This window comes from Urocitellus parryii, chromosome 9 (genome assembly GCF_045843805.1).
Source record: "Urocitellus parryii isolate mUroPar1 chromosome 9, mUroPar1.hap1, whole genome shotgun sequence".
Taxonomy (NCBI): domain Eukaryota; kingdom Metazoa; phylum Chordata; class Mammalia; order Rodentia; family Sciuridae; genus Urocitellus; species Urocitellus parryii.
This window is the reverse complement of record NC_135539.1, coordinates 78,784,328-78,798,403: the sequence shown is the minus strand read 5'-3', so window position 1 is coordinate 78,798,403 and position 14,076 is coordinate 78,784,328. Positions and strand designations below refer to the sequence as shown.

General features: G+C 47.8%; 1 protein-coding gene across 1 annotated transcript in view; it reads right to left on the bottom strand.

The window, feature by feature from the left end:
* The window catches only part of Adarb2 (adenosine deaminase RNA specific B2 (inactive)), a 203,715-nt gene that overhangs the window by 152,071 nt on the left and 37,568 nt on the right, over window positions 1-14,076 (bottom strand). The window contains exons 3-4 of the mRNA XM_026412094.2: window positions 12,679-12,765; window positions 900-1,807 (exon numbers count right to left, since the gene is read on the bottom strand). Coding sequence (XP_026267879.2) covers window positions 900-1,807; window positions 12,679-12,765 — 995 coding nt within the window. The remainder of the gene's footprint in view (window positions 1-899; window positions 1,808-12,678; window positions 12,766-14,076) is intronic.

Genomic DNA, 14,076 nt, shown 5'->3' with positions numbered 1-14,076 from the left:
AGAAACAAGATAATTTGCATAAATAAGCAATTACAAGACTTGGCAGAATAAGGCTGTTTTAAAATGGTATGAGAATAGTTCCTGCCACACAGGCCATGCTAAAAATGGTTCTTTAATGGGTGACAGTAAGCTCATGTAGGAAAGCAGACCCATGATCGTGCATGCAGAGGCCAGGGAAATGATGGTGTTGGCGGAGTAAAGCAAGACTCCAGTTGTTAATTTTCATTTCCACCGACCTCTGCCTTCCAGCACATATTTGCCCTCTGACCCTGAGACTCCACCAGTGTCCTAGGGAGGAGCCCCCACCTGGCATGCATCTAGGGCCCCAGAGGCACTGGCCTCCAACCGGACAATCCCCACCTGCTTAGTCTCTCCAGCCTCCCTGGCTAGGAACTCAACCAGATGCCCACACAACTCACCTATGTTACACCTGCTCTTTTCAGCTGCCTCCTGAGTTACTGAGAGGCCTGGCAAACAAAGCCTGCCCTTCCTGTGGTGTGACCCTCTCAGTGGGGAGAGAAGGGTCCCGACAATCAATCCCTCCACACTGGCTGCCCTTTCTCCCTGGCATGTGGTGTCATCATGGTAAAAATCACCTGGCTTCATGAATTCCGTCATCACCTCTGCTAAGTTGGAGCGTTGACATTCTTGTTCCTCTATTTATTCCTTTGTTTATTTCCTTTATTCTCATGATTCTCTCTCTCTCCAAAAAGCCTGGAAATTGCTCTCAATAAGGTTAGGAAGGGGAGACTTTTTAGGACAGCCAGAACTCAGGGATGCACTCTGCTCACAGCCACAGGAGGAGAGGGGCCTGCCCACTCCCCCATCATGGCAAGGAGCCCCAGCTACATCCATCCCAGCATCCTTCCACCTGCAGGCAGCTACCTGAGAAATCTCACCTGTGGCAAGAGGTTACTTTTACTCCTGCTGGGGGTGTGGCCAGGAAGCCGGATGTCGAAGAGGGCCTGCAGGGCGGCCTGTGCGGCCTGGCCCTTGGCCAGCTTCTTGCTGCGTCCTGAGCCTTCGAACGTCCTCCCGTCCACGCACACGGCCATGACAAAGCTCTTGGTGCGAGGCTTCTCCGCCACCTCTGAGAGGCACACGTACCGCAGGCCAGAGCGCAGCTCGTTCAGCACTACCACTGGGTTCCTCTCACCCAGGGCTGCGGGGGCTGGTCTGGCCCTGTCCGGCCGGGCCTGGCCCATGAGGTCCAGAGTGTGGCAGAGTAGCCGCCCTTGCCGGTAGGCTGTGGAGAGCAGCTCGGTGTCCACAGGGCGGCAGTTTGGGAAGTCCTCGCTGGGTGCTGATGGCTCAAACTCCTTGAACAGCGTGTCTGGGAAGTCGGCCTGGTCAGAGGTGAAGTCTGTGCATGGGCTTGTGCCGCTGCCCATGGCCAGGTGGGCCTGGCAAGCATTGGGGAACTGCACGAAGGACTTCAGTGCCAGCTCTGCTGCCCGCATCTTGGCCTTCTTCTTGGTGGGCCCTGTGCCCTCAAACGTGAGTCCATTTACTTCCACAGCCACTGCAAAGACCGGGGCATGCACCGGGCCTGTCTGGGACACCATCCGGTACTGCAGGCCTGGCTTCAGCTCGTGCAGCTGGACCAGGGCGTTCTTGGGTGTCATGGACCATGAGAGCTTCTTCCAGATCAGCTGGAGTTTGCAGAAGTGGCCCCCGTTCCCTTCTTCCAGGGGTCTTTTCCTTTTTATGCTGGGTGTGCTTCCTCTGGCCCGGTCCCCTGGTGGCAGGGGCCTGGTTCCCAGGTTGCTCACATTGCGGTTTTCCTTCACTTCAGTGCTGCTGGTACCTGGAGGTGAGAACAAATTAGTCATGACCCAGGGCTCTGGCAGGTGGCCACTTGTGATAGATACTATTACTAATGACTATGTTGTGAAACTTGAAGTCCATTCCTATGAAGTTCTTGCCATCAGTACCCTAAGCAGGGCCTATGAAGTGTGCTCTAAGGAATGGCCTATGCTGAGTGTGAGGAATGAGTTCACCTGTGGGAACCAGGTGCCCATGGAAGGAAGGACCCACATCCTTGGGGGACTTCAGAGCTGAGTTTGAGAAGAAGCAGAGAAAGGGAAGTGAGTAGGAGCATGTCGTGCTCATGGCTCCCCACCAGTTGCTCCAAAGGCGGTTTGTGATGTCATTGCCCCTGTACCCTCCCTCCTGTCTGCCAGTGCCTCCCCAGAATGAAAAAGACACAGGGCCCTTCCTGGCAACATCAAAAGCCTTTCCTACAACAAGGAGACCCTTCCCTTCCCACTTGCTCTCAGGGTCTCCAGGATCAGTGCCTGATGCCTATGATACCCCCAGCACCCCAGGAAGAGGGCTCTGCTGGTGACATGCTCTGCAATATTCAGTCCCTAATTCACATGGGAGGTGAGAAAGGCTGGGGTCTCCTGAGGCCTCAGGTGGAGGGGATGGCTAGGAGCCAACCAAGTGGAGGCACACAGCAAACCACCTGTTTTGGTAGATCATTTTGTGGGCAAAAGGCACACCGTCTATTTACAAGTAAAAACAACAGAGCTGAGTTGTGACAGGGATCACATGACTCTGAGTATGAGCTATTTACTACTTGGTCTTCCAAAAAAGTGTTTCCCAGCTTCATCCTGGAGGAACAACCCACGGGCTTTATCTAGGGCCACAGGTACATGGCTTGTTACTACTGGAATTGCCTGGGGTTTCTGAAAACTCAGCACACACACCAAGTCTGTCATCCCCTGGGAACTGCACTGGCATTAGACAAAAAGTCAATGTGTCCATGTGATGGGGTGGGAACCATGGGTCTGAATGGACAGTTGGGGATGCTCTAGGCAGCCAGGTTGGTGGTGACAGCAGGGACCCTGATTGCTGCCTGGACTTGTGCCCCTGATATTCTTGCCATATTATCCAGCTAGGCAAATATTGAAAATAGACTAACAATGCTGGAGTATGCACCTATGGGTCAGTGGCAGAGAGCACAAGCACAACTTCTTTGGAGGGCATTGTGGGAGCAGTCAATGAAGAGCATGGGGTCCATACCCTACTCAGTGATTCTGCTGCTGGGATGCACCTGACAGAAGCTTTCATGCATGGAAGCACCCTGCTTAGAGAGATTAGCATCCTTTCCAGAGATGTTCATTGCAGTGTATTGTTGCGAAATTGAAAACTTAGAAAATGCCTTAAGTTCCCACAGTTAAAGGAATAGCAATAAATTGTAGTATAATTATATTACAGAAAAATGTATAGCAATTATATCTGATAGACTATATCTATATGCCTCAATACAGATAAATCTCAGAAATAAATGTTAGGTGACAAAATCAGCTTGCAAAACAATCCAGAGTAGGATATCATAAATATGAATGAGAAGAACACCAACTTTATCTATTGCTCATGTAATCACATCTGTGTGGTAAAGCTGCAGACACCTGTATAATAAAGGTACAGTCAAACTTCCCCCTGGGAAAGAAGGGAGGGAGATGGGATTAGAGGCTAGGGGGTGCCCTTATTTGTATCTGTAATATTTCATTCTTTCTGCAAAACATTATCTGAAGTAAATTTAGCAAAATAATTACTTGTTAACTGCAGGTTATGGATGAATTTAGAGATCATTTAATTTTTCTGGACTAGCCATCTTGGGCCACTGTTTCCTGATAAAGCTGTTTTGTTTAGAAAAATCTCACTTGTGAATTACCAGATCACCTCCTGAGGGCCTGGTGCCCTTCATTAGGGAGTATGCCTCTGAAATGCTAAACTCAAGTTTGCTGTAAAATACCCTGGGAATTCTGGTAGTGAGTCATCCTGTTTTCTTTTATTCCAGACTTTGCTATGTTTCTTCTTCCTCACATCAGCTTTGGGGTTGGGTAGTAGAATCACCACCTTACAGGTGGGAAAACTCAGCTTAGTAATTGGCTGATATGATTCAATCCTAGGAGTCACAGGTTGCCCTCATCTGTGCTGTGGCTACAAAGTTGATTTTTATGGACCAAGTAGTTTCCCTCGTTATCTTGGCCATTGAATAGTGACACCCCTTTTGGGGCTCTTTGGAAGATCACGAGAAAGTTGAGGTCACAGTCTGCATCCCTTGTGACCAGGTGAGCTGACCTGGTCAGGCAGGACCACAGACACATTTTCATTTATGCCCTTTAGATGTGTTCTCAGGGACTGGGAGGTCTTGTCTCTGCGGCAGGTTGTGAATGAGATTTTTCTCATTAAGCAAGTGGAAACTGAGGGTAATTTTTATAGCTAACCCATAGCTTAACCACAGGCGCTGGGGACCTGGATGTTTACATGTGGACAGATTTCCCTCAAGCGGCCTGAAAGCTGTCAGGCTGAGACCTGCTGACGCACAGGTGCTCCCCACCTCTTGGTTTGTGACATTGTTGTTGGAGGATAATAAAGAAAGAAGTACAATTTCCCAGGTACAAAAGATGCCTTTGAAAATCAGGTGACTTTGAGAGCTATGCTGACAGGTGAGCGTGTTCTTTTCGGAGTGTGCTGCCTCCTCTTAGTCAGGTTAAGCTATTTATCACACAGCCATAAGTCTCACAGGTCTCTATAAGGAGGTTGTGCCAGTAGGAGGCGCTAGGCTCTGCTTTGAAAGTGATTTCAACTTGTTGGTTTAATTTTCTGAATTGTGAATGCTTCTGTTACTCTCAATTTGCTTCTAAAAACCAGTAAATTTGGGGAGGTTATTTTACTCAAAAGTGTGCATCTGAGAACTTTATAGTTGTAGGTGTATAACATTCATTTACAATCCATTTCAGTAGGAATAAATAGCAAGCACTGAACCTTGACCATTTTTGTTCGTCATTATGCACTTTGGGTATACATGTACTCAGCAAGGAGTCTACCATTAAGGGTATTTCAAGCCAAAGGGGAGCAGATCAGATTAGCTGTTGTGATTTTCCAAACTGAACTTACAAATGGAAAAAGGAACAAACAATACAATTCCCAAACCCCCACACTAGATTGCCTGGAACTTGCTTGGAGTGCTCTAATTTCTTATTGATTTCTTACAATGTGGGGATTGAGTAAGACTGTTAGTGTGATTAAAGTGGCCAGCATATCAGATGACCTCTGTTGTATCTTAGAGAAAGGGAGCTCACAGCACAATGCTTTTCCCCTAAGCTTTCGACATTCTATGATAGCTATAATTGAGGATTTCCATGGCACAAATCACTGTGGGGTGGGAGCCCTGTCTTAGTAATTAATAACAACCCATGGAGGGTGCAGACTCTGGTCTCCACCTAGACACTAGCTAGAGTCTCCAAGGTGGTAGCACCCCTGTTTAGAGAGATTTGCATCCTTTCCATGGGCCCACATGCACTTTCCTACATGCCCGCACACCTTAGCCCATATGTTCTAACTGGACTCTGGATCCCAGTGAGCACAGCAAAGCCAGCTGGGGCCTGGGCTCTGGTCTCTGTCCTGGGAGACTCGGGATGTGAGGAGGCTCAGTGACTGCTCCACAGGGTCTGGGTCCAGCAGGTGAGAGAGCAAATGATTCCTTAGTCATTTATGCCTATGAGGCTGTGGGTGGTCATGAATGAGGATTTTAATAGTGTTTTCCTGTAAGGTGAACAAGCATGACTGCCACAGGAGACAGTCTTTTTTGATAGGAGCAGGGGAGTGGCGAGGTAGATACTTCTCATTTGTTTCCTTTTGTTCTCTCCCTGTTTATTTGTTTGCTGGAATTCTCCATCATTTTTTTCCAGAAATTCCAGTATACCCCAGAAAGACGGGTGAGCCGTCCCCTTGTCTCTGGTGTGCTGGGTTGGAGATCATGGTCTACCACCTGGAAAGCCTCCCACTCCCTCCTACATGGCCAAGGGGGGAGCAGCACTGGCTTCTCACACAGCAAAGCCCCTGTCTCTGTCTTGACCGGTGAGGCAGACATTTGTTCTCATAAACACTAGCCAGAATCTGCTGAGCACCAGTGCATAGGAAGCAAAAACCTAGTCTTTTCTTTTTGGGCCACTTGGGTGCAGTGGGAGAAGCATAGACACCTATAATCCTCCTGCAGTACCACCTCAGGCCCTGGGAGAAGGTGCGAGCCGAGCTCCACCTCATAGGATTACCCTCCCCTGCTACGAAGCTGCTGGAAGGTACTGGAGCCCAGTACCTGGTGGCCAGTCCAGGCTCTTGCTGCAGCAATCCTCCCCAGGGTCTTCTCAGGCCTCCTACTCGGATTTTACAGGCTAATATTCTCCTCTTCCGTACAGAAGGCATTAAATACCTCACACTCCCCTCCTCTGACCCAGGAAATTATGCTCATTTTTTTCTCCATTTAGCTAATAGGCTTCACATACCCAATGGTCATATATAATAACCCACAGATAAAAGGTCAGGAGACCAGGAAATCTCTCACTTGTCAATGTGGGAGAGGGAAGCTACTTATCGCCGCATATGCTTGAGGCCCACCATCCCTGTGCTTCAGAACCTGAACGCAGAGGGCTGTGTCTGCACCGGGGACTCCCAGCCCAGTCCTGTACTTCCTGTCCTTGGGGGTCTGTGCGCATACCAAGCTACACTTGGGCTGTGAGGAGACATTGGGGACTTTTTGCTTGCTCCTGTCTTTCCTGCTGCCTGGGAACTGCTCCCTGGAGGTATGTCATAAATATTTGCATCTTTTCTGCTTTTTCTGAGTATTTCTAAGGGTGCCTCTGGTGGATTTGGTGTTTGCCCATTGGCTGAGAGTAGATTCAAGGTCTGGTTAACACATACACATGCACACACACACACACATGTGGTGATATGGGAAATGAATATGTCAATTGATTAACTGCAGTAATCATTTCACCATGTATATATATATATTTTTGTGTGTGTGCCCAAATATCATATCACACATACATATGTGAAATAAATATGATAAAAAAGATAAGAAAAAGGAAATTTGACTTTGCCTCATGCATGCCTAGTCTGCCTGACAGATGGATGGTTCTGTTCTTCCTCCTGCTAGGGCTGGGCCAGGGACATACTGTTTCTGAGTTGTTCCCTCCATTCTGATCCCTGGAGCTGTCTCATGCAGGCCTGTGCTTTCCCTAGCTGTCGTTCTTTATATTTTGACCCATCGCTGGCAGAGGCTTGACCTTTTCTCAGGAAGCAGCCTCCAGACCTCATGGTACAGATTGGTGAGCTGGCTTGCTTGTGCCTGGAGCCCAGCAGTGTGGTTCTGCCCTACCCGCATGTTGGCGTGAGACCTTGGCCATTTTGGCTTCAGGACCTCAGGAGCCCATTGTGTGATTTGGAAACAGAAGCTTCCACCTGGGGCTTGTTGGGAGCTGCAGGAGCTTCGGATGCGCATTCTGCTGTTGGGATGCTGGGTGATCGTGAGCACCCAAAACTCTGTCAGTCACTCTCCACAGCCTTTGAGGGCGTGAAGCACAGTGGCCTGGGATTCTCCCAGAGGTTCTGGGATGGTGGGGTTTGAGGGACTTCTGCAGTGAAAGTGACTCTGAAAGTGCACATGTGCACACTTAGAACAATTTAGATGGATGGCTCATAGAGGATAGAGGGATTCCTGCGTCCTTTAATTCATCTCTGAAATTAATTCTACCAAATAATTCTTATTCTTGCCAATTGACACCCATAGACTTGTAGGATGTTAGAGTTGGAAGTAGCTCTGTAAGGAACTGGCCTCTTTACTGTTGGTGGTGCTATTGGGGCCAGCAGACTGGGGTCACTTGTCACATCAGCAGACATCAGGATTCATGTAAAGGTTTCTATCCCCTGCTTCCTTCTGGCTTCGTCTCCCCTCCACACCCCCTCTCCCCGCCACACACACACACACACACACACACACACACACACACACACACACCCCATAGCTACTGGAATGCTTCTCAGGGTCACTAACTTGGGCCAGAAGCCATTGCTTCTTACCAGCCCACAGAGGCTTCCAGGAGGTAAACAGTACCTGGGATGTAACATAGCCAGAGCCTGTGTATGTGCGTGGGCACCCACTCTGGTGGGGAGGCAGAGACGGGAGGCTCTGTGGGGAGGGCAGGGCCCCTCCACCAACCTCACCTGCCCCACTGGGGCTCATATCACATCTCTTCCCCTTTGGAAAATTCCTGACTAGATTCTGTAATGAAATCCACCCCCCACTGATACTAGGTGGGTGGCATCCCTGAGTGCCCACATGTCCCTTCAGCCTAGACACACTGGCAAATGGTCTCATTCTACAAGATGGTATTAAAAGGAGATGTCTGTGAAATGTGACTTCTATAAGGTCTTTTCAGAGAGTTACATATGTCCTTTCATTGTGGAAATTAGAAAAAAGGCAGGTAAATAACTTCAAACTACATTAGATAAATACCACAAGCAGTAATAGGACAATCATGAGCAATTTGAAGCCTGCCAGGCACTAAAAGAAAATGTGTAAGTCAGGGAGGCATCCGTATGGGAAAATGTAAAATGAAATTATTTCCATTCCCCTTCTCTCACACATGGACTTGTCTCCTGAGCCTCATAAGCACATTATCTCATTTGACAATAAGTGTCAGCAATCACAGTGCTAACTTTAAAGGTTTAATGTACTAAAAGAATTTCATTTTGGGGAAGAAGAGCGAAATTTGATATTGGTATACCTGTGGCTAAATTTTACTGTCTGTGTGAAATTATATTCTTTGGGATTGGTTATGTCTGGTGACCTGGGTTGCCATCATTCAAAAGTGGGGATGCCAGGAGGAGGCTGGGGTCTTTTGATGGCATCTCACTACTATCATTCATCTGCTGCATGTGCAGGAGCCTGGACTTGCTTGTGAATTTATTTATGGGCCTCTTCCTCCTCTGCTGGCTCCCTTGTGAACCAGCGTCCACCGCCTGGTCATTATGCACACTCGGCTCCCCTCATGGGTTGGCATCACTGGGATCACATGCATCACTAATAATGACACTGGTGTGTCTGCCAGGTCAGGAGGGCTCCAGAGAACCAGCCATCTGAGGCGCCACGCTACATTTGAAGAGATAATATTGTTTCTGGTGAAGGTTATTCTGCTGCCAAGCAGCCCCAGTTAACAAAAAGGAACAACCCTTCCTCCATGTGGCAGGGCTTACTGGTAGGAGAGTGGCAGGTGGCTTGGGTTCTCATTCGCACAGGAAGGAAGACTTGGCACACAAGAAAGCTGACATGTTAGGGTGCATGCCCAGAGGCTGTGGGCTGGGTTGGCAGACAGCAGCCTGGTCTTGGCATTTGCTAGTGACATTGGTATGACGATGCATCAGGATGGTCAGTTGGCAGATGACCCATGACCCCATGAAGCCATACTGCAAGTGTGCAGGGGTAAGCGGTAAGTGCAGGGGTATGGCAGGCTAGGAGCCCCCTCCCCCCCACCAGATCCCCAAGGGTGCAGGTGTGGGATTTGAGACCAGTGTGAAGTCTTGATCTTGGACATTCCTCGTGGGTTATTTGGGTTGAATCTCAAGCTCTGGGCAGTGGTCAGCAGAGGTGAGGGAGCCAGTGTTGGAAAGAGAAAGTTTCCAGAGCTCATGAGGAAAGGCAGATGGATCTTGAAAGCATGGTGTTGAATGGGCATCTCTCAGCCCACACTCAGCCTGCTGCTGATTGGTTTCCAGGACCCTCCTTGACATCACCTCCCTCAGGTAAAGTGTGTATGTCCTGTGTGTGTCCTGGTTCCCTGTTCCCTGTCACCCCCCTCAGTGCCTTTAAGGCGAGTGACTCACACCTTCAGACAAGAGTTGTGATATGTGCCAGGTTGCCAGGGATCCCGGCAGAGGCAGGGAAGCACAGCAGATTACTGAATGATTGAATCCATGCCATGGTTAGATATGAACTATCTTCACATCAGAGCAGCCTGGACACACCAGGTCACCAGGACGAAAGAGCACAAGACGTGAGGCTGCAGAGCAGGATCACGTGTGTGTTCTCCATGTACCTGTGTCCCCCTGCACACGTACATACACACATAATCACATACTACATGTTCACATGCACATCACACAAACATCCACATACTCACCACAATACCACACACACACACACACATACACACACACACACACACACACACACACACATCATACCACATCCACAACATCTTTCTCCATTTTCCAGTATCATTCAGACAGCAAATCAGCAAGATTTCATTGACAATACTTAGAGGGGACTATTAAGGTAGGCCCCATTCATTTGGAGGTCTATCTTAAACAATATGATAGTAACATTTTCTACTTAATTAACAGCATCTATATAAAAGGGGGTAATCAATCCATTGAATGAAAATGAGATTCCCAAGCATTTCTAAAACGTTTTAACATATGATAAACAATTAGAAGTTATTTGTATCTCTAAGTCTTTACCCACTGGCCAATAAACAGAATTAGGGGGAAATAAGCATTAGCCAATCTTGACTGAAAGGTTCTGAGTCCTTGCCTCTCCTCAACTCCATGATTCAGGGGGCTGACGACTCTCATCTTACAAACAAGGCATTGAGGCTCCGAGAGGTGAAATTCATGGTCTGAGTTTGCCAGGCTGGCAAGTCCTGGAGCTCACAGGAGGCTCTGCTTTCCCGACTGTGTGGGCAGCAGGAGGGAGTCTGTCTGCTGCTATGGGATGGTGGTGTAGGGGGACTTTTCATGGCGGGTCACTCTTTCAACACCTCAGGAGCAGAACAGGAACTTTGCGAAAGCTCCAGACAGTTACTTTCTCAAGGTCTTGGGCCTCTGGTTGCTATTGAAGGGTGGCTTTCTGTTTCTGTACATTGAAAACCACTTTCTTCACTTCCCCAGCATTCTCTAGCCTCGATACTTCCTTTCTTTTTCTCCTTAGGAGACTGGACTCCCCCGGCTTCCAGCAGCTCCAGCAGCAGACAGCAGTAGGCAGAGTGGGAGTTCCTGCCAGGAGTGTCCCACACAGCGCTGCCCACGCGTCAGAACACCACCCCACCTGCATATGCATTCAGATTTCTCTCTCCATATATTAAAGGTTTCTGAAATAACCCAATAACTCGGCTGATCTGGAAATTTTCCAGTTTAGATTATGAGAGAATATAAATAGCCACATGTTCACTGCATGCCTTGCTGGGGAGAGGACCCTGAAGACAGGATTAAGAGTCCCTGTCTGGTTCCGGTGGAGTCTTCCCCTGTTCCCTATCCCTTCACTTGATCCTCCAGAAAATGTAGAAATCCAAGTCTATAATCATGAATGTTTGCTCTGCTTCTAACCTTGGGTGATTCTATGATTTTGCTTTTGTTGAGTAAGACAGGGAAATAAACTCAGTTTCCACTAGCATTAATAATTATGTTGTTTGAGCTGGGTGTGGTGGTGCATACCTATAATCCAAGCTCCTTGGGAGTCTGAGGCAGGGGGATTGCAAATTCAAGGCCAGCCTGGGCAACAAAGCAAAACTCTGTCTCAAAATAAAAATGACTGGGTTATAGCTTGTTGGCAGAACACTTGCCTCTCAGGTACAAGGCTCTGTGTTCCATCACTAGTACTGGAGAGGGGTTGTCCATCACACAGGTGTGCTGCAATTCCTAAAAACTGATGGCAAGATGGACAACATTCCCATGGAAATCCCTGCCATGGCTTCTTTGTGGTCCAAGCAACAACCTTAGCAGCCACCTTGCTTCTTCTCCAACCCACAACAAGCACAATTTAGATCATTTTAGTTGAGAAAAAGTAGCCCATCTGTTAGGTGATATTAAAATTCAAAAAAGGTGTTCATGTGGTTGGGAATGTTTTGTCCGCCTCTTTTAAATGCATTACAATATGCTACAAGTGAGAGGAGAGTATAGAGCAAGCTAAGTGCTCCCAGGATTAGCTTTCTCTCTTATACACACACACACACACACACACACACACACACACACACACACACACATCACCAGCAATGTCTACTCTGACTGTCCTTATTAAGCTGAGCAGAAGAGACTGCTTGGATCCCTTTTCTAAACTGGCTTTGTTTAAAATAGGACCCTGACACTGCTGCTTTGGCGATTCTCCAGTTTTATGAGCCAGAACTGTTTCAACACAGAGCCTCAAGTCCAACTCTTTCCTCATTCAACAGCGGTACAAACCATGTTTTAAGAAACTATAATCATTTTTCCTTTTTTGGTTTGAAGAGGAAAACAAAGGAAAGGGAGAAGGAGATGGTTTAAGAAAACTGGATTATTTCCTACAATCCCTGGGGTCCTCTGTCACTTAGAAATTACTGATATATTCCTGACCCCAAAGTAAGGATGGTCCCTGGTGAGGTGGAGGGTGCAATTCCAGGTGAGACGTGGTGAGGTTGAGATGGTGGGTGAAGACAAGACTCTGGATTAGCATGCACCTGAAGGTGAGAATCCAGGAGAGGACAGGATTCCAGATAAATATGGGACTCCACAAAAGAATGGAGGTAGAAGTCCAGATAAGACATGGAACTGCAGTGGGGACACGATTCTGGGTAAGGATGGGGTTTCAGGTGATCGTGGCCTCCAGGTGAGCATGAGATTCCAGGTGAGGATGGAACTATGTGGGAGGAGGTGCTTGCAGGTAAGGATGGCGCTGCAGAGGAGGGTGGGCTCCCTGGCAGGATGGGAGCAGAGCTCCTGCTTTGGGGAAGACCACAGCCCCTCTCATATGGTCCCCAGGATCTCATTGTTTAGGAACAGTGCAGGAAACCCCCCATATCAAGCAAGGACCTCTCCACATTTTGAGGCAGAGGGGAGGGAGCTGCTTACTTAGATTGTCTTCGTCCTCCGTGTTGGTGGTGCCGGGGCTCAGGTACTTGAAGGGAGCGAGGAAGGTGGACAATATGCTTACTTTGTCTGGAAAGAGAAGAACAGGAAATGCACTTTTGACATCGAGTTTCAGAAGAACTCAATGTTTTCATATGTTCTTATTACCGAGGGGTTGGACAAGGGAGGTGGAAAGGTCGTTCTGGTTTTAGACACTTCATTCTGGCTCTGTCTTTTATTGAATTTCTGACAGCATTTTATCAAATTCCTCTCTCCATTCAATTTGAAACTTTATGATTTTCATCTTTCTTCGATTATATTTGGCATCTTCCTTGCTCTCATTTCATGTCCCTTAAAACTTGCAGTAATTGTCTTCAGGTAGCAACCTTGCATCTACTTACCAGGTGGGTGAGCCAGAGCCCATCATAGCAAGGTCACATCCCAGAGAGGAACTAGGATGAGTAAAACAATTTATAATTTATAGAGAACCAGACCATTATTATTCCTCATTGTAATTATTATATTATATTCAATTGTCATTCCTTGTTAAGGAGAATTTCTTTTAGGGGCTTGAAATGCATGAATATAATGGGCTTATTAAAACCATAGCCATGTCACCTAGTGGGCATTTGAGCAGATGTCTAAGAGGGGTCAGATGGGCATAAAGACAATGAGGGCGGGTGGTCTGGACAGTCCTTCCTGGAAATGGCCAAGTATGATGGATGCTGACGATGCAATTCCAGAACTGTGCTTTGCCAATGGCCTGGTAGCCAGGAAGTCAAAAGTGAGGTGGCCAGGCATCCTGGGTACCAGGCACAGTACAGTTGACAAAATGGACCAATCCAGAAAATGCCACTCAAGACCAATAAAATATCTCCTCCACAGTTTCAGAAACTCCTCTTAAACAGATAGGTGAAGGAATTATAGGTTAGAGGTATTTGGGGAGAAAAAATGACCAAGGAAGGGAGCTCAAGGAGGGTATCCTCATCTTAGTGATTTCCATTGACTAAGTTAAAGGCTAGGAGTTGGGAGTATTTGTGTGCATAGAACCTGCAGCACCGGAACACAACCCGCTAGAGACACAGCACATGAGCCCCTCAGCCCAGGGATTCTCAGCTGCCCACTGATGCCCCTGCATCTGCAGAACTCCTTGTTGCAGGATGGATATTGACCACATTTATTAAAAGGCTACGGATGGAAATGCCATCACTACTTATTCAGTGTGGTGCAGACTTGTGTTAGAGTGACTTATTCTTTTCTTACCAAGTTGCTGGGTGAACTCTCTACCAAGGGCTTAGTTGCTTTGCTAGCTGATGTCTTTCTCCCTCCTCTGAGGGCATCCACCCCTAAGGGCAGGGTGTTTTAGTGGGGCTTCAGTGTTCACATTGCACTCTGCGCCTT